Source organism: Anser anser (genome assembly GCF_964211835.1).
Source record: "Anser anser genome assembly, chromosome: 8".
NCBI classification, from domain to species: domain Eukaryota; kingdom Metazoa; phylum Chordata; class Aves; order Anseriformes; family Anatidae; genus Anser; species Anser anser.
Window position 1 is genome coordinate 2,408,999 of NC_139728.1, and position 27,880 is coordinate 2,436,878.

The window sequence follows — 27,880 nt, forward strand, 5'->3', positions numbered from 1 at the left end:
ACCAACGGCACCTAACAGAGGTTAACAACATTTCACGTAAGCATCCTGGCACTCAGGGGCTCCTCTAAGCCCCAGCAAAACACAGATGCTAATGTGTTACCCCCGCAACTTCCCCTCGTTTCCGTGCCCCCACGTGTGCAGCCGCAGCATGGACTGACCTCTGGTGCTTGAGGAAGGGCCTTGCACTCCTGTGGACATCCTGCGGCTTCGCTGGGTTGGGAAGGCCTGAGGCACTTCAGGAGCCTGGCCCCAGCACCCTCGCTGATGCTGCATGCCCACACAGTGTGCTCAGGTCTGGCCACTGGCACTCCACTTAGTCCAGTTGGCAGCAGCCAGCTATGAAGGTATCAACATCAAACAAGATTGAGAAGGAATACTTGTGTGCTTGCAGCTGTGCAATGACTTGGGGCATGGAAGTCAATTTTTCAAGGAGATTCTTCTCCGCTAAATTAAAAAGCAAGGTTTTTAAGCAGAGAGGATGGAAAAAAACATGGGTGTGCAAAATCCTAAAGAAGCATCAGGCAGGGCCCGGCTGGTTTTCCTGCAGGAGCAGGGTTGAATGCCTGCCCAGGGTACATGGGGCCAGTGCCACCCCAGGTTGCTCTCTCCCGCTTTTACCAGTGCGTGTCACAGCACTAGGTCATCACCAGGTGCTTCAGGAGGAACATGAGCATCTCCTCACCTAAGTGTAGCACAAGGTTGCCTCCAAACCCCAGGGATACCATTTCTTCCCTGACTGAGCTAGGGTTAACAGACCACCGCTAGCATCTAGAAATGATGAAAAAATCAGTGGATGGGGAAAAGAGGCCCCTATGTTAATCATTCCCTAGCAAGGTGCAATCCTGCTGTCCTTCCTTTCTTTACATTTCTCATACTTAATTTGTTTTTCATTTGATTTTTATTTTTAATATTTATTACTTGTGGTTGAACGTTGGGTTATAGCGTGTCAAACTTGACAAAACTTCAAGCAGAGGGAATGATAAAAAGTATCTTGAAAATCATATTTGCCCCTTAATAATTTAATTCTGTAGAAAGGGAAATCAAAGCATCACAAATTGATTGCTGTGAAACAAATTACAATTATTTCCACACATCCAAATAAATCTACTAATTTTAGGCATCTGACTTCAGGCATTAGATGGAATATGCAAATGCACATGTTGAAATGATGGCCGTGTCTCTAGAGCTGCTCACTGATTTCTCTGTTCTTATAGATGCTCGATAGTTTCAGACTGCTATTGAGACATGCAGTAAATTAGCTGCTCTTAAGCATAGCCTGTTAAAAATATTAAAAAGCATAGCTGTAAAGTGCAGCTGACGGTTTTAGGCATCCAACACTGGCTCCTCTTTTCCAGAATGCAGACTCCAGTGTCCACTGCTGCTCTTCCCAAACCTGCCTCCAATTAGGTCGCTCTGTTCCAGCAGCCATTAGCTGGAGCCCTCTGCTTTGCCTTTTAGAAAGAGAACAGCATGTGATGAAATGTCCCTGTTGAACACAAGTTTTCCACACGTATTCTACGAAGTGTACTTGTTCAGCTGTCACACTGCTTCACATAAGAGAAGTCATCTGATATTGTTACTGACATACTAGTCTAGTGTGGCATTTAATATTAGGCTTTATATAACTCACAGGGATAGCAGAGCAAGCTCAGGTAATCAAAATAAATGAAGACAGGCTGAATAATGCATTTGTTAAATCTAAATAACATACAGTGGACACCTTTAAAGTGTTTTCCAGGAAAATGTGACTCAGGTACATTATTGATTGAGAAGATAAAGACAGGTGTTTTCAATTCCTATATTATGGAAGCAGAGAGGACTTTGATAATGTAACAATCATCTTTTGTTATTTCGCTGCAGTCCAATACAGCTAGAATCAATTTTTCATTGTACTCATTTACTGGAAAAGGGGATAATGGCAAGGACAACACAGCTTTAATAGAAAGAATAAGTCATGATTTAATTCAGATGTACTACAGCTACAAGTTGGAAGATATATTTGTATATAAGGAAACAGTACAAAGGAGTCTGCATGCTTTCGAATAGAAGTCATGGCTCTGCATTTCTATTTATTGGTAGTTAGGTGGAATGATGCAGCATTATCCTGACAGCAATAGGAAGCAAGAACCTTTTAAAGTAGAAAAAAGATAGCTGTAGGATTATGAGCAATCTTTATAGAAAAATATAATAAAAAGCAATAGTAAAAGGCAACGTTTAGGTCTTCATTAATATTTGTATTTAAGTAAAAATGACAAGCAGAAAAATCTAAAGAAAGGCTAAGTTCACAATCAATGTAATGCTTTTCTGCACAATTGAGATCTTTCACAAATATCTCAGGCATTTTTTGAAAAATTTTGTTCTCATGGAAAGTACTCAGGATGATGATAAAATAATGATTTTTTTTCTGGCAAAATAGATTGCTTCATGACTTCTTGAATGAAACACAAATCTAAGAGTGATAGTGTTTGGGGCTGGATTAGTCTCCTGGGGTTGCATCCAGTGTATGAAATTTCATAGCTTTTCCAAGGAGTTCAATAGTGCTCTTCTCTGTGGCGAGACACTGCTGAATGACCCCTGAAAAAACACCCCACAGACTGAGCTTCAGAAATGTTATCGCTGAAAGCTGCCAGGAGTTAATTTATCCCAGGTATAGCCCAGAAATATTCTGCCTGGCACATTTCTGAGCAGTACTCATTAGGCCAGCTTAAATCTGACTTTCATCACTGACTTTGGAGTAAATCAGGATCCAAAATCAGACTTTAGACCTGGTTTCTATGTCTGTAATAGACCTGCAACTAAATCTCAGCCTCCCTTTTTAAAAAGCATTTTCTACGGGAAAGTGGACAAAAGGGGTAAAATCCTTCCCTAATCCTAAACTCTCTGTATATCTGAGTCCACATTCCTCTCTGAGGAGCAAAGAGGAAATGAAAAGAGTAAAATAAGAAAAATCAGTGAGATTTTAAACCTTTCCACTGCAGCAGCAGTCACCTCCCCCCAGCCCTTCCCAGCCCCTTTGTAAGCTGGTGAGAGGAACCAGGCCTATCTGCATCTCAGCTAGGGCAGCTCAGGGAGGCATTTCCAGCCCCAGGAGGACACCTGGGATGTACACCAGAAACCCTGCATTGGCTCTGTATGACCCCTGCAATGCTGGGAGGCATCTGGCCAGTCCCTGTGCCCCTGCTGAAGGAGTCTCCATCTGGGTGTGGGGAGCTCAGGGCTCTGGTCACTGGAAACCCTGGTGTTGCTGTAGGACCCAGGAAACGGCCACCAAAAATGCTCAACTACATGCAGAAGGTGCAACATGAGAGAGCTTGGGAGAGGCATGGGTGTGCTGCCAGGGGCAGCTGTTCCAGCTCAGGGGCACTATGCTGCAAGCACCCAGGATCCCAGATATAACAACGCAGGCTTTAAGTTACAATTTTGCCTTAAAACTTCTGATATTTATAAGCAATCTCAAACAAAGCATAGTTTATATGTTCTTTATGCTGCTATTTCTCAGCCAGCAGGCTTCACATTCCTCTCCCCAGCTGTGGGGCAGGTACTGTGCAAAGCCCTGGCCTCTGGGGCTCACCTGCACCCAGCCAGTCCAAGGGTGCCAGAATCTCCTAGAATGGCAAGATCCTTGAAAGCTTTGAGCCCAGCACTGGTGACTGCAGACCTGCTATATGCCCAGTGTAGAGGGAGGTTAGGTGAGTGGTACAAGGACAGCTGGTGTCTCTGCCTTGTGTTCACAGCCGCTGAGCTGTGAACATGGAGCTATCTGATTAGGTTTCCCCTGGGCTGAGAAGGACCATGTCAGTGGTCCTTTATGAGAGGACAAAACCAGTCTCACTACCTGTCCCTGAACCCACAGGATCCCAAGGCCAGGATCTCTGGCCCTGTACCTACCCGTGGTGCTAGACGAAGAAGAAGGGTGGCATATCCACCACCTTTTCCTCGCTATCTCAGCGCATGGGTGGCTGTCTCCCCACTGCACCGCCGCAGGGACAGACAACTAGCCTCTCTTCACATGACCTTTTCAAGGTCCTGAGACATTTGAAGGAACGAGCTCTTGCTCACTGCCTGTCCAGCAGCTACAATATCACCTGACAATGGTGTATGACCTTTTACATATGTGATACATGCCTTTTAATAGAAGGGAAAACCCTCTCTTCATCTTCATTAGATGGGAAATTCACCACTAGCATTCACCACTTCCCTATCCTTGAAGGCAGATCTGCCTTTTTAGGTAAAGTTCATCTCCTCTTCACTCCCTTTCCATCTGTCTTTCCTCCCCACCCCCTTTATTTTTCTATTCTGTCTCATGTCTTTTTCTCCTAGTTAAAGGTTTCTTGATACCAATGCCTACTGTTTAGTTTAGAATTACATGGTCCAGGTAGGAATTCCCCACAGAAACAGCTCTTTGTTATTGGGGAGGTGGTGGCATTCAGGTTGTACTGATAAGTCACAATTCAGAGATTTCTCTTAACCCTTACTTTAGAGGAAGTATCTAACCAGTTCTGATCTAGCAGGCACAGGAGCAGGGTGAAAGCCACACCCTTTCAAACACTGCTCAGAGCTCCCAAAAGACCCTTCACGCCCTGTACAACTAAGCAGAGTTGATGTTGAGAGGAAACTTCACATTGCAATAAGAAGATAAGAGTAAAATAATTAGCAAACTTTTCATAACTTGGTTCTGTGCCACTGCAAATGCAGTCTCTGATCTGAAGCATGTCAACAGGCACACTTTTAAGCTAGAAAGAATCAAAGATTGACTTCCTTACATGTATAGGTGTTTCAATTTCCTGGCAAGAAAATAAAACTGATACAAAGCACACAAAGGACCACCAATATCAGTGAGAATGTCACTGGTAGTGCAATGCATTATAGAAGATCATTGCAACAAATCAAGTTCCTAAGCGTGACTTTCCCTTTCATGCAGAGAATGGACTAATTCGTTCCCCAAACAATGGAAAATTTCGCGGAGGCTCTGGAACAGATTGCTCTGCTTGCTCCATTACTCACAGATCAGCTTGCCACATTCAGCAACAAAGACAAGGGCTAAACTCTTATTTGTTGTCCTCAATTTATGAAAAAATAATCTAGTTCATAGGCAATGAGGTGCTTCAAGAACTTGCTGAAGTGAAAGCATCTCTCCATCAGCACAGATTAAGCTTTAATATGACTCTCATGATCTGTGCACTACTATTTTATGCTATGTTGATCCATCTAAGGAATAATTGTGAAGACTTTATTGGATTTCCTTTGTTGCTAGGAAAAAAAAAATGAAAAAAAAAACTGTGCTGTCTGACTGTACCTTGGCTGGAGTTGCAGATCTCAGCAGGACATGGCCATCACAATTTTGGATAGGCCTGTTGTATGAGATGATATCAGTAGTCCAATGACATGGTCCTGGGTCATGGCCTTTCCTTGCATCCATGGCACACTCATTTTTCATAAATTTTTGACTGCCACCACTTGGCACTAGTGGACCATCATCTGGACATGCAAAAGGAAATAAAACTTATTATACATAATTCAGTACTATCGGCATCCAGCACTGGTGCTTTCCAACTGTGAGATTTAGGAAACTTTCAAAAGGTCGGTGAGTGGCTTGGAGCTGCCTAAAACTGCAAGTGAAATATCTCCAAAGCCTGGCACACGCAGGTCCCACAGGGCTCAGTGTTAACCTGTTCCCACCACAGAACCTCCCAGCCAGGCAGTGTGCACATGACAGCCGCTGCTCTGCCAGGAGAGCCCACAACAGCTGACTGCACACAGGTGCTCCCATGCCAAAGGGATTTCTTTTCATGATACCATTCACAGGGTGAGCTTTCAGGCTCCCAACAAGCAGCTCCCTCTGAACTGTTTCAATGGCACTAGCAAGACTGCAAAAGATCAGCCATGAGACATTGCCAATTGTCCTTTCCACAAATCAATTTAGTGAAACTTGGTGCCTAGGAAAGGCAATACATGTAAGGAGATCATTCTTCAGCCTGCTTAGGAAATAGGCATAGAAAAACTGGATGTCCACTTTGATCATAAAATAAATCTTCCAGAGACAAGTTCTGAGGATCTTAATCATATCGAGTAGAGCACAATCCTAGGAAAAATCCCATGGTAATCCATGTTTTTATTCAGAACATTTTCATTGTTAATACATCAGATTTTGCTTTTATCTGATTTATGCTCAGTGATTATAACAAATAGTGTTTGCATACAAAAGAACAAGAAAGAAGTGTTACAGTTTCCAGAGGAAGGATGGAGGATGGCTGGCTAGATGTTTGCATTGGTAAATAGTATTAGATGTAATTGTTTTTAAAAGCATTCAGGTGCATCTTGTTTTGCTTCCATATGACTAAAAAGGAAGCAACTGATTTGTAGCTTGGGATTTGAAATAGCTGATAAAAAGCCAGAAAATCATTTTTTATAAAGTACTTTTTCAGCAGCTGCAGCATCATGCTGCAACCTGTTGGGCAAATGCCAGGCTACCCGTTTAATGTCTGGAGATTGATAGCCATTAGGAATCTGATGAGTGACAGGCTGAGAAGGTACACACAGTGCCTGGACTACAGACACTGGATAAGATCCTTAAAAAAAAAGTGTAGCTTTAATTTAATTTAAGACTGATCAGCAGTCTTTGTTGTTCATTTGTTATTTTTGGACCTGAAGGCAGTCTGGTGAACGGCCACTGATAGCTTTCTTGAAACAAAACCTGTTCTTTGTCTCCAATGAATTCTTGACAAAGTCCTGTTTGAGATATCCAGAGAACCTGGAACATCCAGATCACATGATAATCCCATGTAATCCAAGCAGCTAACTCCTTTCCTTTCTCCTGCACATCCTAGCCACAACTCCCTGTTCAACAACATGCAGGACGTGTTCTGCACCAGGACTAAAACATGTTCATTTTCTCTGCCCTGCTTTCAGGGTCCAGAAGCCTTCCTTCTCGCCAGCTGCTCCCCCTCAGATCCACACGTGACAGCCTTGCAGGCTCCTGCAGCACCAGCCCAGGCTGCTGCCACCCCTCTGGACAGACAGACCTGTTCCATGTCCCTCTCCCTGCCTCTTGCATTGGCAGCATCCCCGCTATACATTCTGCACAGGACAAAACAGCAAAACAGATGCTGCCTCTTCCTCACGGATGGGATTAAGAGGATGCTCAAAGCGCAGTCAGTCACTTCATGTAAGTGCCGTTTTTGGGAGACTGGTCTCCCAAGGATGTAGTGGAAAGGCTCCTTCCTCACCTGGTCCGAATTGCTTTGCAGAAGAGCTCACATCTCATGCCTGACTCTACAGGGAGCCTGAGGAAACTAAACTATTTCAGGCTCAAGCACAGTCCTTGCATGAATGAGCTCAATTGCAGGCTTCCTGCTCAGTAGGGGTACATGGCAAAATGAATATGACCGTGCACAGGAAGGCAAGTCCACAGCTGTGGTAGGTGCACTGTCTCAGGTCATAGCTTGAGGGTGTCAAGTCATCAGCAAGGAGCAGCCAAAACCCTTATGTGCATCCCATACACACCCCGTTGCCTGCACTACTGGGATGCTCCTTGCTCAGCTGCAGAAAGCTTACAGGCATTAAGCCAACCCAGGTGCTGTTGCACTCCGGATTTATTGTACAGACACAAGCCTGATGCTATTTCACAGGAACCCTGTGCCTGCCCTGAAGAAAGATGTGAGTGGGAGACTTCACAGCATTTTGCATCTGGAGCTTCACCTCAGTGTTACTAATACAAAAAGTATGTATCGCAAGGAAGTAAAACAGATGGCTTTGAGGTTTTACACACACAGAGCAGCTTGGGTGAAAATTTGATTTAAAATGACTACCTAAAGTCTCGGTACCTCTGGATTTTTCTTCTGGAGAGCTCCTACACTATTTCATTAGAAAAAGCAGCCCAGGAGAAGCTGCTCAACCTTGCTGGCATTAACTCATGCTTTGCTCCCCTAATCTTTTTGTCTTCAGTTTTGTCAAATAACAGAGATGCAGAGAGAGATGGAGAATTCTAGCCTAAAAGCCAGTTTCCTCTGTTACAGCAAGTGATATCCCTAAGGTCAAGGATTGTCTGAATCAATAATGTACCAATCTCAGTAGCCCCATTTAAATGGTGAGTCAGTTCACATAATCCAACCACATGTCAACTGAAAAATAATGGTTTTGCAAACACTTTGCAGCCATCCATTTTTTAGAACTTAGTCGTAGTAAATTATTGGATATCAGTCCATTGCTGCAACTATATATCTTTATGCAATAGCAATTTTTCTTATACTTTTCTCATGCTCAGTTGCTTATTGAGTATTTTTATATACCCTATATTTATTTTCAACTACAATATAAAAATATTCACTGGAATTTTTCTATCTACAGCAATTTTAAGTGGCTTAGTACAGCCAGAGTTTACAAGTGCATTTCTCAGGCAGTAACAGCTGCTACAAAGCATTTGGCTGCCCCACTATTTCAGAGCACACTATGACTTACCCTGGTCAAATAATAGCTTAGGAACTACCTTTGCCTTCGGAGCCAACTGCATTTAACCAGGCTGTCCTTGTACGTTGGTTAAAAGAAACAGAAGTTCATATATTGACATTTTCTACTGGAGAAAAAAAAAACCAACTTATTCCATACTGCATCCCCTCGGTACCAAGGGCAGCCGAGGCAGCTGGCTGCTGGGACACACGAGGAGCGGGAGCCCTGGCAGCATCCCATGGTGTGACCCAGCGCAAGGGGCCCCAGGCACAGCGTCTCCTGCCTGATGGGGTGCATCCTGCCCCTGGCAGCAGGAGGGGACAAACCCCACCAGAGACCAGCCGGTGCCAGCCCCCCGCTGCAGCAGGACAGCCCCAAGTTGTGCACTAACATGGTCTCGGCTCCCACAGCAGCTCTGGGACACAGTGCGCCTTGTCCCACAGCACAGATACCACTGCAGGAAGCTTTAAAACCTCTCAGGGGAGGAGCATGATAAAACCAGTAGTGCCTGGGGAGGAAAACCCTCATTAAGAGATTTGACAGGTGAACCTTTTTCTACAGAAGTGGATGAACTCCACCTGGTGCACTAGAAGTCTACAAAAAAAGTAAGCTAAATTAAAGGCACCAAAAATGTCTAAAGCAGTACAAAAATATTCTGGTATAAGGATATAGAAATTATGCAAAGCTACTTTTTAAACTTCTTGTTTTAAGTTTTCTTTGGGATTGCACAGGAGATACTGCCAATATTTCACCCATATTTGTGGATCATACAAACACAGTCAGTGAACAGAAAAAAATGCAGTAACAGCCTTTTTCTAGTACATTGTAACTATGCGTACTACGCATTTAAAGATTTGCTGTAAGGTTACTCTGGAAAACACAGGTGAATACGTAATATCACTGATGCTCTGTGCACAGACACGACACTCCAGTACAGAAAATCCTGCACGCGTGATGGAGTGACTCAGACCCTGAAGTCGTCACTAACCAACGCGGGGCCTTCAGCAGACAGTGCACTGCCCCGGCATCACTCACCAAGCAGCTCGTGGTCAGAGCAGCCCAGGGAGGAAAGCAGCTCCGCATGGCCTTGGGGCATGAGCACTCACCTCTCTGAGGAGCAAAAGGCTGATCAGGGACAAACCACCTTGTACAGGAGGTTTCTTATGAGGGCAGGCTTTCCATGGGTACCAGGTCCATGACAGCATGCTTCCTACTTTGAGTTAAAGGAAAACCAGATCCCGTCTTATATCTGAAGTATTTTGGCCATCAACCACAAGGGGCTTTAAACTGAGGAAAAACATAAGGCAGTACCAGCTGTTATAATATTATCAGAAGAAAGAACAACATTGCAATACATGTTATAAAGCACACGACATCTGAAGTGCTGTTTTCTTTCTACATGGATTGTCTCATCAGTTTCATGTGAAATAGCAAGTTAAACTAATACTGCAGGTTTTTTTCCCTAAATGACTGATTTTACAGGAACATGAAACCTCATGGGAAAGTCAACGCACAAGTTCTGCCTCCCTGTTGAAACTTGCCAGCAATATATTGTGACACTGTCTCACACAGATGGATACTAAAACCGACATTAAATACGATGCAGGGCTTGACTAATGCTAGGTGAAACTTGACACAAACATCAAACCAGAAGGATTTTCAAAGTTGTGCAGGCTATGCAAACTTTGCTAGGAACGTTTAATTTTTAACACGGATATCGGTAAGCATGTGTTGCACTTGTGCCACAGCTGGGTTCCCGCTGTCCTGATTTCCTGCTTATTTCCAGCTTCTTTAAATCCCAGACATTATGAGCTACTAGGTAAAGCTACATTCTTACCTCTCAATTAGCTGCTGTGGGAATGGCTACTCCAAGTTAAATTTAATCTTGATTAAAAATCTTCCTCCTATTTTTTTTTTTCCTTTGGTCTATGGTTACCAGTCTTAAAAGGACACAGACAATTAGAAATGAAGGACAGCAAAGCCCCAGGCTGGGAGGTGCAGCCTCCACTCCTCCTGCCGAGGCACTGGTCCTTGGCTCCGCTGGTGTCAATACCAACCTTGCTGGCGATGGTGAAGGAGTTGTGGTTGGACTTTGACAGTTTTCCATAGCTCCCCTAGAGGGTCCTATAGCTTCATAATGGTCAGAAGACCTTGATGTTGCATTGAATTTCTGGAGACATGAAAGACCTTTGGTTTTCAAATATGTCTACCTGAAAACAAATAAACAAAAAAACCCTACTTCTCTCCCTTCCCCCAGTAACGTGCATCAAAACTGAAGGGGACAACTGAGAATGCAGGGCTGGCTGGCTCTGATTGTAGGCTGGGGAGGCTCATTGCATAGCATGAGGCCATGAAGCTTGTTGTATGGATTGACACCTTGCAATCCAACTCTGCTTTTCCAAAGACTTCTTTCCTAAAAAACAAAACCAAACTTGTAAATATATTCAGAGTAAAGAACCATACCAATTTCATATTGTAATTTATACTTGCATTTATGTGAGCGTATGTATATTTATGCCTTTGTTAGTATTTTATCTTGCCATCACTTAAAGATTGCAAAGATGAAATAGTCATTATTTTTTCCACAAGTATTTCTGTATGGAGTAGTGTGGTGAGATGTAGGACTTGAGGCAGAGAAAGAACATTCTGCACTGATCACCGAATGCATACAAATGCATTTGAAAACAGGATGAGTTGCATGGTTTTGGAAACAGATCTCTGAAGATGATTCCTGTTAGGAACTGTTAGATGAAAATGCCCCATTGCTGCTTTGTTTTCTGTCTACTGCTTTAAATTAACACTCTTTGAAAAAAAATATGTATTGTAGCTCTATCTTATTAATGTTTGAGTAACAGAACACACACAGTTTTTGAGCTGGCCTATGTACAGAATTTCAAGAACAAAAGAAATCACTTGAGGATAAAGTCATATGTGCTGAATTCCAGCTCTTCAGAAGGATGAGCAGTGGTAGGAACACTGTCTTATTTAAAACAACAAATGACAAATCCTGATCTTCTCTAACACCCTGGTAACTAAACTAGGGACTAACATCATCAATAGGAACCTGAACAGAAAGAATAAGTGCCTAGCCCAAGGTCACAAAAGCAGGGTGAGGAATTCAGCCTCATGACTTGAGGTTGTAAGCCAGCTATTTACTTAAGAGTGATATTTTCTTCCTCCCTCTCAGCTAAAAACATCTATGTACAATGTAAAGTGTTAGCATCCTTAGTGGCTGGCCCACTTATCTGTCCTTTATGGCATGGGAAGCTTTTAGCTTCTTTCTCCTGATTTCTAAGGCACGTTGAAACGTTACAGGCTCACAATTAAATTTTAAAATAAAAATATGAAGTTGCCTCAGTCTTTACATTTATTTATTTATTAAAAACAACAACAAAAACAAACAAACAAAAAAACTAGATTCCATCCTCTACAGGATTGCCCTGCAAAGAATGGAAAAGGCATTAAAAACACCACCACCTATTCTCAACTCCACATGGTATAGATTATTTAATGAAGTCTTGCTGCTTTATCAATAATAAGAACCATTGTGGAGAACAGTATAGTAAGAGCATACAATTCTCTTCCTTACAGGCTGCATGATATCATGATGTCCCACAGCTTCTCAGAAGCTACCCACATCACTTTACCTCTGCATCACTCTGAGAAAAAGACAACAGTTTGATGTTTGCTACTTGGGTATCTTGAGTTGTCTACTTCTTCAGCAAGACAAAACTGAAGACAAGCACATTTCACATGAGCTTCATGCTCTACAAGGAATGAAAGGTCAAAGGGTAGCAGGCAAAAGCTATTTGCCATTCAGTTCTAATTTCCCTCATAAATTATTAAGCCATCCCTTATGCATTTCCATCTTTGATAGTCTTGTGGTATGAAGTGTAAGTCAATGGATAAGCTAATTGCAATAAGCAGAAGTGGTATTTAATGCACTGGACACTTTCAATAGTAAAGTAGTTCTAATTAGTGTTTCTAACTGATGTGACAGCAGTTTACAGAGCGCCAAAATAGTTCCTCATTTGTCAAGTGGGTCTGAAGCTTATGGCAGCTTTCTGATCATCTCCCTTGCCGCAGGACCTGAAAGCACCTTCAAAAAGCTTTCTCTCATTGATCTTTAGTCAGATGCTGACTGAAAGGCACACAGCTTTGCCAGAAAGAAGATAGATAGATGCTGCACCAGCATGAAAATGTCACTTGCTTAATGAAAAAGGGTATCTGCCCATAACCTCTCTGCATGCGTGTATATGCACACACATGCACATACGCAAGCCCAAACCCGAAGAAACTGTGAAAAGGCATTTTCATTAAGCAGCTGACTGCGTGTGAAGTACTGTCTGTAAAAGCCTGTCACACCAAGTCACGACATGCATGTACACAATCGTGTATCTATGCACAAATGATCACAGCCCATGGCTGAAATACAGACATTTAAAAAGGCGCATTAAGCTCTTCCCTCTAGACTTTTCATCGAGTATTAGGCATGCAGTGCATCAGATGAACTACACCATTAGTTTCAAAATGTCAGAATTTACTTTCCTTGTCTATGATTTTTCTTCTAATATATCGATAGTTCAGCTATCCTGCTGTTCTCTAAGGGCTGAGGGAGTAAATGATGGTGTGTCAGATAAAGAGCAAGTATTTGCCGTATCTAGTGTCAGGAAAGTTCAGAACAGTTTTCCCTTTGTTACACTTGTTTTATAGCCATCATTAAATAATTAAATATTGTGGTTAGTTATGGGATAAACTATGACATTTTCCTATACATCGCAGGCAACACTCAAAAAGGCCTAAAAGCACTTATGAGAATGAAGGGGGACTTCTGAAAAGTGTTTGTAAATCCACTGCCAAGTAGGTCTGTCAAAAGCCACTCTTGTACTGAAATATATGCTCTAGATACCAGAAGCTGCGCGCTGATGCAGTACAACCAGAATTTTTTGGTGACACCATATGTGAACCATAAACTTACTCAGATACTAGAAATCCACCACTTTTCTACAATATATGTTCCAGAAATCTCCCAATTCCTGAAAATGAGAAGGGGACATGCAAAGAATTGGGGCTGATCATTTCTCCGGTGCCTGCACTGAATGGAGGCCAGGTACCTTGGCTCATGTGGTTGATCTGGCAGCCAAATATCTGGTGCAAGGAAGCATCCTTGCCCAGATTTCTTTCACTGGTAGCCTTCCTTGCTGGGTTTCTTGGGAACAGTGCTCCAAAGCCAGCAGACATTTCAGAAGTGCTGAGTGAAGTCTCCGTCAGCCCACTAAGGCAGGTTTAGGACTACTTTTGGCTCCTTGCCTTAGCATAAGTCAGACTTGAAGGATATCCTGGTCTGCTGTCCAGCCCACGTGCTTCCTTAAAACAAAAGCTGGTTTGAAAATGCATTATTTGTACCATACAAGGGGGCCAAAAAAGGTAAGAAAAACTAAACAGGAATGCAGAAAGAGTAACCACAGAAATCTTCCTTGATAAGGAAGAGAGCTTCCCCACTATACTTTATATCCAGAATGAATCCTGGAAAGACTACTGCTCTTTCCACAGGCAAAAGAACACAACATCTAGAAAGCATTTTCTCTTAGCACAGTAGCCACAAACTTTACCTCAGCATTATTTTTTTTTTCATATCCCACAGGTTTGATGTAGTCAGGAGATATTGAGCAGTGCCAACTCTCCTTTCTCTCCTGTAGCTTAGCTACCTCACATCTATCTTAAGAACAGAATACATGGTGAAGATGTCTAAGTTTCTCGCTTTGGAGTATGGCCTTATTTTAAGAACTACTACAAGCCTGATGGTCCATTGCTACTCTGGCACTATGAACATCTCTGAATCAAGCACAATACAATAGGATAAGTCCCCCTCCACCTGAAGAGGTGACCACTTCCTTGCTCTGAATCATCTACCTCCATAAATATTCCTTAGTTGGTAAATACACAGTTTAACCAGCTGAAATAAGTCATTTCAGATCAATCAAGGCAGATACAGATAATTCTTCCTTGCAGGAGACCACAGCTCAAAAACATGGAAGGCAATGCCTCTCGGTACAGCCCAGGCAATTAGGAGTATGGAAGGGACTGGGTCAGAACACGAGTCAGAATAATAGAGAGTGTGCACTAATTGGAGAAGCTTTTTATTTTATTAGTGCTTCCACATCAAATTAGTCAAATGGCTCAGGCGCTTGCAGAGCAGCAGCAAAGTGTGCACACTGCATGCCTGCCCCAGCACAAAGCCACGTGCAGCTCCACATCTCACTGCCATTGCTTTCTTCTCCCCGTGCTTCCTGGGCCTAGGATCCTGGTTGTCATACCCTTCCTGTCTGAGTCAGCCTGGTCACCTATCAAAGCAGGCGATGAAGTTTGCCTAGCTAATAAATGATGGGAGAGTTACTCAACTAAGACACCATCTGGAACTTGTTACTGAGCCAAATCCCAGTGACCGAACCCCACGAGCTTTGCTGTAGCACAGGGAAGCAATGCACCCTAAGGCCATACTGCTGCACAACCTGCCTGCCCACCCCAGGCTCTGCACACACCGCGATGGTAAGAGGTGCAGTCAGTGCCACCTGAATGGGCAATAAGCCAGTAGCCAAACTGAACACCTTCAACAGCGAGGCACAGACCTGGTCTGAGACAAGTAAGCATGGAAATATATTTTCACCTCCGTCGCAGCACAGGCACTTCTCTGAGGTGGAAGAGCTGGTGGGGCAGTCTGTGGTTACCAGGCAAGGACCTGTGTTTGCCTTCTTTTGCTCTAACGTTGGGTGTTTGCATGCTGGCTTTCATGTGAGGCAGAGGCTGATCAGTGTGCCTTCCTCCCTTTGAAATTTTCATGCTGATTCTCTGAAAGTGTTCCAGAATGCTATGCAGCTTTGTTTAGATTAAAAACAAATTGCCAGAAAACTTGCTTTTATAATGGAAGTGTGCTCTCTGCTGCTGCTTCTGATGTTTATGGCTTTAAAAAGCAAATAGGCAGCCAGTGATGCAGCAGGAGAGCCTGTTTCACAGAATCCCATCTTCTTGTTTGTTATTTCCCAAAGACCATGGTAGCACAGGACAAAAGGAGCCAAAGCACCACTGTTTTACCATGGTTTAGGATACCATTTTGGAAAAATCCAAGCGTCATGGAGGACAAACATGCAAGCTGTGCTATATAACTTGCATTTTCTATGATTGAAAGTTATCCTCTGGTTTAGTGTCTCAGGTCTCCATAACATTGTCATCTTCCCAGTCCTTTCATGTCCGTCTTGTTTTTCCTGTATTTTAGGAAGTTGTTTTTGCCATTTGGTCCAGTTAGTGACTTTTTTCTCTGATCCCATTTTAATGTTGTCTCAGCGAGCCTTCCTATTCTTTTATCAGCTGATGCCCTATATTTTCAAACTAATTTCTCACTAAACAATAGTTCGCCAGTTTCTTTTGTAGCCCTAGATCTGTTATGAATATTAATAGCTTCTAGCAAGCTCTATATTTGTGGGAGAGTGCTGGTGTTTGATCTGTGGCTTTTGCTTGAATACACTACCACCTCTGCAACTGGGGCTTGGGTCCCTTTTATGTTTTTCTATCAGATTCCCTGCTTCATTTCCATCTTTCCCTTTTACTGCAAAGATGGAAGCTGTGGAAGACTTTTAAGCATTTTTCTTTATTAAGCAAGCCTTCTCATACTGGCACAGTCTATGGTGATTTCTGTCCTCATCGTGGGCTATTTCTGTTCACTCCCTAAAGGCATCAAGCCATTCAGGTAGTAGCGTGTAATTTGTTTTGTACTGTGGAATTCCTGCCATGCCTATATGTATTTAGACCACAGGCAAACCAATAAAGTTGTCATAGAAACAAAGCATTTCATGAATAAATCAATTGATAACAAACTTGTAAACTTTGAAGAACCCACTGTGCTTTAACAACACATCTATTATATATACACACTAATCATGTTTGTAATGAACAATATACCAACACTACACATGTCCATTTGTTTTGTCCTGTTGGGCATCTTATAAATATTCTTTAACACTTTCCTGTGCTGTGCTTGTCTCAGTATGGAAGGATAGAATTGGATGCTTGCATGATAATGTAGCAGCAGGAATTCTTCTGTTTCTTTTTTGATATGTGAGATGGAGATTCAGTAAACTCTGAAAGCCTTCTTTACAAGCCAGTGAGGATTGAAAGTATCAGTGCAGTAATTCTTTTTCTAGTCACAGACAATTTAATGGTACTTCATCCACTGTTCATGTAATTAGAAAAAAAGCCCAGAGTTGATGGGAGCCTGATAAAAACATGTAATATTGCTGAGGATTGATAATACAAGCAAAAGTTGAGGTTGAGAAAATCCTGCCTCCTTTTACTCCAGCTGAGTCTCACCAAAATACACATACTCTAAGGTGGAAGCACTGTTAGAAGGGATCATAATGCAGTCTTCATATTTCACCAGTTGGCTTGTCATGCTTTCACTAGCACCTGAGTGTAAAACACTACCTGACCAACTGAGCATTTGGCTGGCGTGGGTGGAGATGACCAAACAGGCTGGAGATTTCGGGGAGTCTTAGTCTGACCAACCCCTGGATTTCAAACAGATATTCACACAGGAAGGCACTATTTGCTCTGATAACATCTGAAATCTTAGCTATCAATGCAAAGCCAAAGGAGAGCCTTAAGTGCACCTATGAGAAACTTCACTACTAGCAAGATGAAAGAAAAGGACAACACATTCCAGGATACAGCAGAATGGAAGAAATAATACATTATTAAAGAAGAATGGTTAGCATTCGGATTCAGGCTGGATATCTTCCCACTGATAGACACACATAATTAAGACATGGTCCCACACAAGGACAGCCTTATGGGGCGTGTCGACACAGGGCCAACACAGAACCCTCCCCAGCACCATTCATCTTGTACCTGCACAGGTGTCTGTTACAAACTGCTGTGTGCCTCCTCCATATGGTAACACCTGTGGAAACATAGGAACAATGGGGTAGTCTTAAGCATCTGTCCCATAAAATGTGTCAAAATAACCCATTCACGACAGCTATACATCAGAACATGTGAACCTCCCAGATACAAGGTTGAGTCTCATTCTACTGATCCCTGTAACTAAGCAGCAGGTTATAGGTTGACATCCCTCTACAGCCCGTTAATGTGGTTGCTCAAACTTGGTTACAAGTGCCATCAGTTTCATTCATCACTTCAAGGATTTACCCTGAAACAGCAAGGAAAACTCAAGCAAATTGGATAAATGTATTCTAACCACAAGTTCAAAGTAGTCTTTTCTTTGCAAGACACTGTTTTAGTGCTCTTTCTACTGTCTAGGATATTCATTACTTGCCTAACAGCTAAGAAAACTCCAAGTACTTATTTTATTACATTCTGGGATATTTACCATGAGACAAACAAGAATTAAAAGAAAACTAAATCGCTTAGTTGGCCTATTTCTCTGCAGAATTCTCCCCAGTCCCAACAGGAAGGCTGCAACCAGAATGAGCTCCCAGACTCCTGCTTCAGGTTGGATGACTTTAGTGTCGTCTAAACACAAAAGAGAAAAGATCTCAGTGCAGTCCAGGAACATGCTGTAGGAAACAAAACTCGAAAGCAAAAATCTGCAATTGAACTCACAATGCTTTCTTTTAACTACATATTTTACAGATATGTAGTTTCTGTAGAACAATGCATTATCCAGTAATTAGGTTCATTTATGGAATCAAATCAAGGCTGTCTACATTTCTGCTGGGTAATGTTCTTCACAAACAATCCTCTCTCCTGGCTCTTCTGATTATTTTATGATTCCTCTTGCTTCTTGTCAGTACAGATTAAAGGTAACACATACTGCTGGGAACAAACATAATTTTCCAGCAGTAGCATTTTGTTTTCCTTAATAATTAACAAGTGCTGCTGACTAACCTTCCAGTATAAAATGTGCACCTTATCGAAAGGGAGCGGACACAGGTTACAACAGCTCACTTGGGATATCAAAATAAGAAGTGTGATTAAAGCATTAAAGATTTAGAGGTTGACATTAAGGGATGAAAGGTGGAATTACTGTAAATATAAAACTGTTCAGCATTAAATGGAATGTGTTGCACTTGAAACAGTCTTTCAAAGTGCTAACATTTCAGCATTAATTATTAATAGAAACTGACAGCTCATTTTTAATTTGAGCCTAATGACAAGGTTCCTTAAAAGATAAATACAACACATGGGCTCTGAGGGTTTGTGCATCTTTTGAAAGGCTCTTTAGGTAGTCTAGGCCTTCATCTGCAAACTCATTATTTTATAGCATGCTTTCCTCAAAAGTTAAAGACAGACAAAAGCCAAAAAAACAACCAGCAGCTCACGCCACTGGTCCAGCTGGACCTGGAGAAGAGCTCAGGATACAGCATCAGCCACCATTCCTCCCTTCCCCACCAGAAAAGAGCTCTGGAAAGCAGGTATCTCATCTTCTGAGAGCTTTTCTGATCAGACCACACGCATTCACCCACCACTAATCACCTAATGTCTTGATGGCATATAGGGTTTTCCTACTTATCATTTTGAGTTGTCACCAAAACAATGGGTTTTATGACCCAGTTCTGATTCCACCTCAGCTGCATCACTCAGAGGTAAAGTCGCTGCATCCAGGGACACCGTGACACACTCACCAGAACAGAGAGCAGGGCCCTGAAGTCAGCCTGGGTGGAAGCACCTGTGCTAGAAACTGCTGTTGCTCCATTTCCTCCAGTGGTCAAAGTAAACTTCGAAGTGTCAATGATCAATAAAAAACAGTCGTTTCTCTTACTGAAAGTTTTATGACTTTCTCCAATGCAAAACAAATGTAACATTGACATATAATAGTACAGAAGTATATTAGATTATATCTATATAACAGTCATATTATATTTTTTGTTAATATTTTTTGTAATACCCCAGATACTCCTTTGGGACATTAGAAATCTGCTTCGTGAAGTTCTAAGTGTGAAGTTCTAAGTAACCAGCCAGAACGAGGGTCAAACTTAGCTCATTAGCTTTGGCAGGTGTAAAGGCTCATGAGTGACAGTGTACTTTCCTTTCATGCACACAAACAAATTGCAGCAAGGAGACTAAGTGAAGATATATGGCCATTGCTTTCCTAAAGGGGAGGCAAGAGATAGGGAAGAAATTGGATGGGGCAAGGAATGGGGAAAAGAAAATGGAAAAAGAGCACCATGTTCTAGGATATCATTGAGAAAAATGTTCAGAAGAAAACAGAAAGAACAGGATGATAGTTTTATCTGTTCTGACATTCAGAATTCCTCAGGGAGCTGGAAAGAAACAAGACAGTTTGCAAGCTGGGCTTTCACTGTGCTCAACCCTGTCGCACAACACAACAGGAATTAGCTTGTGTCTGTGAAAAAGCAGTATTTGGCAAAGAGCAGTACTGAGGCCATGAGGCTGTCAAATTAAAGGATATTCAGAGAAAAGCACTTGCACACTAGTTTAATTCAGCCATCAGCATAAAGGAAAAGCAAATACAAGAAGAAAGTCAGAAATCATTGCTTGAAAATAAATCATGATTTCACTGGAAAGCCGGTGGATGCTGGCCTTTTGAGGTGTGGCTTGACTTTTTGGTTTACTCCCTGCTTTTGCCCTGCATCAAAGAAATTTGTGCTAGAAGTGACACTTGAGTATCAAAGCTACAAATTGTCTTTTGGGAAAAATCTAAAATAACATTAGCTAAACTTCACTTCTGATGCTCTCCTGGATTTGGCGTTCACTCTGTTCCTTCTTGGCACATGCAGCCCTTCTTCAATAGCATATAGGAAATCTGATGAATCAGATGCTTTCCCAGTTAGTGCCAAAACGACTATCATGAAGTACCTGTTCGTGGTAGTGTTTAGGCACAGTGCCTCTGGAATAACTTAATATGATTTGGGAAGCTAATACTTCTTGGTTAAGTGTCCTACATGGAACGCTCCTGTGGATGATTTCACCCAGCAACTAAACATCTGTGGTCTGGCAAGGGGAGAAGCCGAGATACAAAAATCTTTTCAGCTTATATATAAAATAAAATTGCTAAATTCACCTAAATGAACCATTTAAAGCAATTTGTTTTCCCAGGCATTTCTTAGGACTATTGGCCATTTAGGAATTGTTAGACAAGTATGAAGGCTGCCTAATGAAATACAGAGCTACAGAAGATTCTTTTTTAAACAATTCATTCTGTAATAAAAGACGAGGAACTTTCTTGTAAAAATATTGTCACTATTTATAATTCTACAGCATATTAAGAAACACAATCAAACAGCAGGCCATTCTATCTTCTGCTCATTTCTTTGAAAAAGTCACAGTCACAAATAGAAATGGTATCTGAAAAGACGCAGTGAGTGCATCTTTTTCTAGGAAAAGAAAAGATTGTCTTTATTTGACGATTTGATTCCAGGGATGACGAGGCAGTTTGCAATTTCAGCATGAATCTCCTGATTTTTATAAAAGGCAGGAGTGACAGCTTCAAAGGGCCAGCTCCCAAGTATGAAACACTTGAAAGTTTGCTTCTTAACTCCTAAATATCTGCTTTATTAAGCAGTTGCTTCAAGTGTTCCAATACACACGTTGCTCTTGACATGAAGATTCATACAGACAGTAGGCTGGACAGTTCTGGCATCCCATTTCAGCTTCGAGAACCTTCCAGGTTCCCTTCATCATGTCTTACACAAACTAGACCTAAAATGCAGGTTTCCATAATCTCAATGCAGAGGCACCTCCATACGTAATGGGAACATGTATGCTATGCCCTGTGTTTGGAGGCTACTCATACTTCAGCATGTGTCTATATTCACCTGCTACAAGACAGGATTTATCTGTATTTTGACCCTTAGCAGATGCACAGCAGGAAAAGGGCCCTAATATACTGCCTACACATACCTCTTGGAGGCTACACAGCCTACTCCAGAAGTACAGACATCTCATCTTTATGACCTTTTAAATAAGGGCATCAAGCATTGTTTTTGTACATTTTAATACACCAGAGCCCTGTGACATCCTCTGAGGACTTTTAAAGTAGTAATGCATACTTTAAGTCATCTGCCTTGCATGCAGACAAGAAAATATTCCACATTTCTCTTCCCCTTGCCTTCCCTCTTCCTAACCTCACAACCTCAACTTCTATAGAAAAAAGGTTTTGAACAGAAAAGAAACAGCTAGCTTCAGTGACTCTCCGGAACTGCAAGGAACCTCATCTGGCAGAGATTTGAGCTCCTTTCTGGTTTTCCAATGTGCAGGACAGAAGTAGACCAGCAAGTCTTGTGTACTTACAAGGTAATGTCTCATGCTAGGATTTAGAAGATGCAGGACCTATATTTTATTCTAATATGTTTAATAACGTATCTATTAACAAATATGAAATCAGTTCTGAAAATACAAAGCACTACTGTGCAGGGATTTCTCATTTTTCAGTGTTCCTTCCACATCAGCAGTGGCTTTCCATGAGAGGTGAAATGGCCTTATAGCTGTCTCCATGCCTACATTACAGTCCTCACTCAAGACCAAATCTTCAGCCAGCACAGACCCAGGCTATATCCCCTTGATGGCACTGGAGCTTTCCTGGTGTGCTGCAGATGGAGATGTGGCTCCTACAGCTCTGGTGTATGTGATAGCCATTTTCAGTACACGATGATTTATGGAGACGACATTAATGCAGACATGAGTCCCTGCTCTTTGAAAGCAGATGGATCTGCTACAATCTGACTCCAAAACCTTATACACCTGAAGGGACCCAACTGAAACGGCAGCAGAAACCTTTTTCATTATTTCATTTTGTCAAGATTAGAAGGTGTGTATTTTGAAGGGGAGCACAAAGGCTGCAGTAGTGGGAGTGAAAGAGGCTCTGCCAAGGAGGGAGAACAAGCTCCTGTTTGAGACACTTGGCAATAGGCTACGCAAGTCACTAGGAAGTAGTGAGACACAGGGAGGGAGGAGGAGAAATCAAGCACAAGACAACTGTGAGCCCTGGGGACAGGAAGGGAGAGGTACAGGAAAACAGGCTGGGAGGAAAGCAAGAAGCTGAGCATCAGTGCCTGGTGTTGGAGGGCAAGGGGATGTCAAGGTGGAGATTTCTGGGAGACAGCTGAAGCCCTGAAGATTTTGGGGTGGAATAAAGAATGAACTGATTGACTTGGGAGCTGTCAAATGGGGGCAGCAGGTTAAATCACATAAGAGAAGCTGGTATGGAAAGAAATGGTCCTGCAAACCACAGGAATCAATAAAACAGTTTAAAAGGGAAGGTGCTGCTTAAAGCGATACTGACTAATAACATCAAATGGGACACTGAAAACCAACACAGCAAATGCAAATTATTGCATAAGTAGGAAGCTCTAGTATGCATCTTCCTCAAGGCTGAAGGGCCCAAACTCAGCTAGCACAAACCAGCAGAGCTCACAGAAAGACAAGGATCCCTTTCAGTCACTGAGTCAGCCCCAGTAACACCTCCCAACATGACTATGCTTCTTGTGCACTGCCCCCCAGTGCTGTTAAAGGCATCACATGCACAAGGCTAACAAGGGTCTTCCCCAAACCTTAAATGTAAATAGTATGTGAGGGAGGTGGTAGAACGGGAAGAAAAACATTTGTAGTGACCTTTATCCATTACTGATGGATAAAGCATTATGGATGCTCCCATAAAGAAATAAATGAGGCTTATTGTATAATTATTCAACACAATGATTTATTGTGCAATATAGCAAAGCTTATCATGTAACCTCATTGCAAAACTCCTTGATTTTCTGTGAACACAGCAGAGCTTATCACAATGTGACTATTCTGTGGGAAAGACTTGGCACCAGCCCGGGATAGGGTTTCACAGACCATTAATGACTGGCAGGTTCGTTTCAAATGTTATAAAAGTTCACTGTACAAAATCATCATGCCTGTGTGATATTCAGATATTTTAACTTCATGGATGTTTAAACATTCCTTGCCACCAAGGAATTACCGAACAAGCAAATTTATTATGGACTGGATTGGTTTACATTTCTCTTGTGTTGTGTATATTATTGTTACAGTCAGCCTTCACATTTTCACAGTCTATATATGAAAAATTGAAGCATTTTCATCTTCCTTCAAATTGGACTGGATATGTACAGCCCTCCAACCCAATTATGAAATGTTAAATGCTTTCAGCTTAGGTAAAATATAGTCACAAGAAACTTAAATCTGCATTTTTGAAGGCTCAAATGTGTCTGTAAAATATAAAGTAGATACCTGGAAAAGGTCTCAGACCTGCATAAAATAAGATAAACATTTGGCTAACTGCTCATCCATTTTCCCTCTTCTCCACTGGGCTTAGCAGTGTTGCACGATACATGGATAAATGTGATAAAACTCCATCTCTGCGCAACTCTTGTCCTTGAGGGGTCCTGCCAATAAACTTGGAGTCATGTATGACTCCTGCAGGTGAGAAAGGAGACACCATCAGGTTTGGGTGGCTCCCAGACAGTGTCATGCCAGAACTGTACAGAAATAACAAGTGTTACTTTTTATAGGAAGTACCAAAATAAGACAGATGAAAAGATCATTTGATCTACACGAGTCAAATGTTAGAAATGCAAAACTGAAGAGGTCAAACAGCAGCTACAACCAGCTCTGCCTGTTCACTGGCTAGCCTTGTACGCAACACAAGGAAAAAATAAATACTTGAAATAATCTGTGGGGGCCAACAGCTATTTTAAACACTCGGTTCTCATCCCCCTTGAAAAAACAGTAACGAAGGGCTTTACACAAGATCAGGGTTTTTTCACCTCATTCAGCCACACTCGGAGCTGCGTTGTACAATGGAAGATTTCCTGTGTTAACCTTGCTAACGTTTTACTCATTTACTCAAGGGAGGATCAGAAAATGCCAAACATCCAGTCTACTTCCAAAACCTCAGTGCACATCATTTTATAGCACAAACATTAGATCTTTTTATCTGTTGTTCAGACAGGTGGATGCCAAGATGTGTTTTCCTTATTCTGGAAGGAAGACATACCTGTCACAGGTCATCAGGTGCTCTTGGTGCACACAGCACTGAGGGGATGCTTGTCTGGAATCCCAGGCCCCAGGGCAGGCTGATTTTCCTGCTACTCCGAGGGGCACAGAGTAAGTACAGGGAGTAAGGCACAATCCACTGAACATAAGTCAAACACCCTCTCAAGACAGACCTGAGCAAACCCCTCACTCCCAAACCCTGCTCAGTGCTGATACAAAAGATTACAAGACCAGCTCTGGGTTTTATACCTGGTGCTTTCCTGCTGCAGTGGCTGTGACCACCCGCATGCAAACAGGTCTGAACTTGGTAAATGGATATGGGCTGTCAGAACTGCAGCTGAAAAAGACAGCTTGCGTGCATCTCCAGCAACTTCTGTGCTTTTGTGGAAGAGTTCGGTTTAAGGCAACCCCAAAAGTACCCCACAGCTGATTAGACAGTGTGATGAGAGGCATGGCAAAAGCATCCTACAGGCCTGGAGGCTCTTACACAACCCCTAGACCATGGCAACAAGCAGAGTTGCTTTACAAACAAGTTAAATCTACTACTAAGGTGTTTCCAGATCAGTAAGTGCCAGTAGCACATACTGTGCTAGCCACAGCCAAGAGAGAAGTCTTAAAGCAATTTATTTCTGTAAAAAGCAGTTCCTGTCATTCCTTTTGTGAAAAAGCATTAGAACAAGCCTTGCACTCTTACAAGCAAAGAACAGTGAGCCAGCACAGCCACAGAGCTGCCCAGGCTTTTTAAGGGATTCACCTTTTTAGTTACTGGAAGACAGCAGAATTTCATATTCCTGTGATTATCTTCTACTGCTACATTAAGGCTCAGCACCTGATTCCACCAACTACAACAGGGACCAAAGCACGTGCTTCAGTTTAAGCACATTGACAAACTGTTCTTTGAAACCAGGGCCAAGGAATAGTGCAGCAATGTCTGTTGCAGGTACTTCCAGAGCCATTTGCCCTCCAGCTTCCTCATCTGCTAACATGATTCACTGCTATTTTGTCACTGGACTGTCTGACCTATTAAAAATGTATCTGGACACACAGCTGTACCCTGTGATGTACAGTTAACTGTGGTCCATCAGATTGATTTAAGGGACAGGAATATCTTATCTGGGAAGGTAAGACTCACAAGGCAGGAGAGAAACAGCTGGCAAGTCTTAAAGACAAAGGGGAGGCTCTCTTCAGACACTTTTCTTGTATAATTTATGCTGTAGACATTTTACTCTGTCTAATTGCCCCATTTCAATCTAGTGTCAGTTAATCAATGACTTCTGCATAACATAGAGGTGAACCCTGGATGCAGAACAAATGCATAAATTTGGTGTGCCTTTTTGCAGGCTCTACTTACAGAGCTTCATCTTTTGCATTTGCCTTCTGGAGTTGAAAATCCTTCTTTTGACTCATCCCCAGCAAACACCCACGCTCTCCCTCTTTTGAGTCACTGTTTTTGTATTTTTAAATCATGATTACACTTCTGTAAAATGTAGATTTCTGAAGTACCTCACCACTGCTTTTTACTATGATTGTTTTATTATCCTGCTATTTTTATTTGGAAAGTCTGTTTCTCAAGCCTGCTCAGGTGGTAAGATCCCAGATGTATCATGAACTGAACGCTGACTTTTTGCCTTTCTTCCAAAGTCTTGTTTTTATGCCTTTCCTTTCCTTACTCAATATATTCAACAGTACTTTTAAAGTGAGAATATATTAACCCAAGTGCTTGGAAGAACCCACAGGTTTTTGAATTTGCTAGGCTAATCTATGTAGAGCAGCTGGAAACAAAAACATTTAAAGATTACACCAATTAACCCCACATGTGAAGAGTCTGACTTGGCAGGTGCTCCAGGCTACAGCTTTGTGGGATAAGGCCCATATTCCTCCACTTTTGCACTAACACTGCATTTAAACAGACAGCATTCAAATTCACTTGTAGATACCCTAAAGGAGGAAACCGCACTATCCTGGATGGGCAGGCTCCCCACTCCCTCAACTTTGCCCTGTCAAAATCTCGTGAAAATGAGACTTTTTTGTACTTCTTGCGAATTCAAAACTTTAGAGGAACTGTCTTTAGAAAACCTGCCAGAGCAATAGTATAACTGCCTAAATACAGTCCTTGAAATCAATAGTCAGTTTTCCTCTGTCTTCCTCTGGAGGATAGATCAAGGCCAGTATTGGAACTGGACTAAAGGAGACACTATAGGAGAAAAAAATGACATTTGTCTAACTTTCTTCCAAATAGTGGAGGAGCTCAGTATAAGGTGTGGGGGTTCATCTATTTCTTTAAATGTCCTACACATTTCAGTCATTCTGCTTCGTGTCTGAAACAGTGCCATAGGTTTCTCAAGAGCTGCTATTTACTGAGGAGAGTTATTTAAGGGAATTTTAGCCTGATCCATTCTGCTGCAAATCACTGTCGTGATTCTCCTGAACTCCTTAGGATTTAAATCAACTCATTACCTGACATGCTGTCCTGAAGAGAGCAGACAATGGAGATGAACCATCCAGCTCTCAAATAACCCTGTGTCCTGAATTTTGTTGTATTCTTCAAGTAGGAAGAATTTATCACAAATTCCTCATGACCAATTAGAAACCAAAGAACTATTTGGGCACTGGAGCAGTAGAAGGAGTGGCAGCTTGAGGGAAGACATCCCTCTGCAGAAGGTATTCTACCATCAAGCTCTGCTTTCCAAACATTAACATACTAGTTCAGAGCCACAGTATCAAAATACCCATTCAAAAGACTAGGCTTGCAGTCTCAGCGTATAGCAGTACAATATCTACTGTGCTGAAAAAGCCTTCCACACTTCACAATGCTCCAGTTTGAGGGATGTAAGCACTTGGCTCCTCAGTGCTCAAGAAGCACAGGTGAGGTCCCCATGGCACAAGCCCACACAGGGAACAAGCAGTGCTCTCAGTCTCTGCTGGGCACCCAGCCTCGAGGGAGCTTGCTTCCTAATGCTGGAGCAGGGCGCACTCAGTCATACTAGTAACTAGGTGCACAGCCCCTCACCACCACATTATCTCTTTTACCACTGCACGCAAACTTGGCACAGAATCCAGGAGGCTATTTTGACTATTTTACCTTGACTAATCCACATCTTCTCCCAGCAGGATGGAGAGGCAGGAACTGAGGGCTGGACAGAGCCTATCCCAGAGTACTACAGCAGAATAGCAGTGCAGCTCTAGGAACAGGAGCCAGCTTCAGCCACAAGCCCCAGTTAGCAGGAAAGTTCACACTGATGACACAGGTATGAAGTCAAGCTGGGTGGTCAATCCAAAGCTCAATATCATGATGAGAGAAAGTCCAGAGACTACTAGACAGGCCCATAGTGACAGGGCAGGCCTGCAACTAAGCCAGAAGGTCCATGCATGGGCCAAGGTCCACTGGCACCCACAGATAAGCACAACTAGGGCCAAACTAGGGACTAAAAATCCCACAGTTTTGTTTAAGGAAGAAAGC

The 27,880-nt window shown here is 42.3% G+C and overlaps 1 protein-coding gene across 7 annotated transcripts; it reads right to left on the reverse strand.

Moving 5' to 3' along the window:
- Positions 1-717: 717 nt before the first annotated feature.
- LOC310903214 (uncharacterized protein) lies at positions 718-27,854 on the reverse strand. 7 transcript variants are annotated; one of them, XR_014587354.1, is made up of 8 exons: positions 27,503-27,854; positions 17,828-17,970; positions 17,347-17,398; positions 10,503-10,655; positions 10,283-10,385; positions 9,552-9,732; positions 5,297-5,478; positions 718-1,451 (listed from the first exon to the last, which is right to left on the reverse strand). XR_014587354.1 is itself a non-coding variant. In XM_083845973.1 (5 exons), exons 1-5 carry the CDS (start codon positions 27,516-27,518, stop codon positions 1,404-1,406), a joined length of 441 nt encoding a protein of 146 aa, XP_083702099.1. In that variant the 5' UTR covers positions 27,519-27,854; the 3' UTR covers positions 718-1,403. The 7 variants fall into 7 exon arrangements, 3 of the variants coding, with proteins under 3 accessions (XP_083702099.1, XP_083702098.1, XP_083702097.1); XR_014587353.1 differs by lacking the exon at positions 10,283-10,385; XR_014587352.1 differs by lacking the exon at positions 17,828-17,970 and having other exon boundaries at positions 10,283-10,655.
- Between the last annotated feature and the right edge of the window lie 26 nt (positions 27,855-27,880).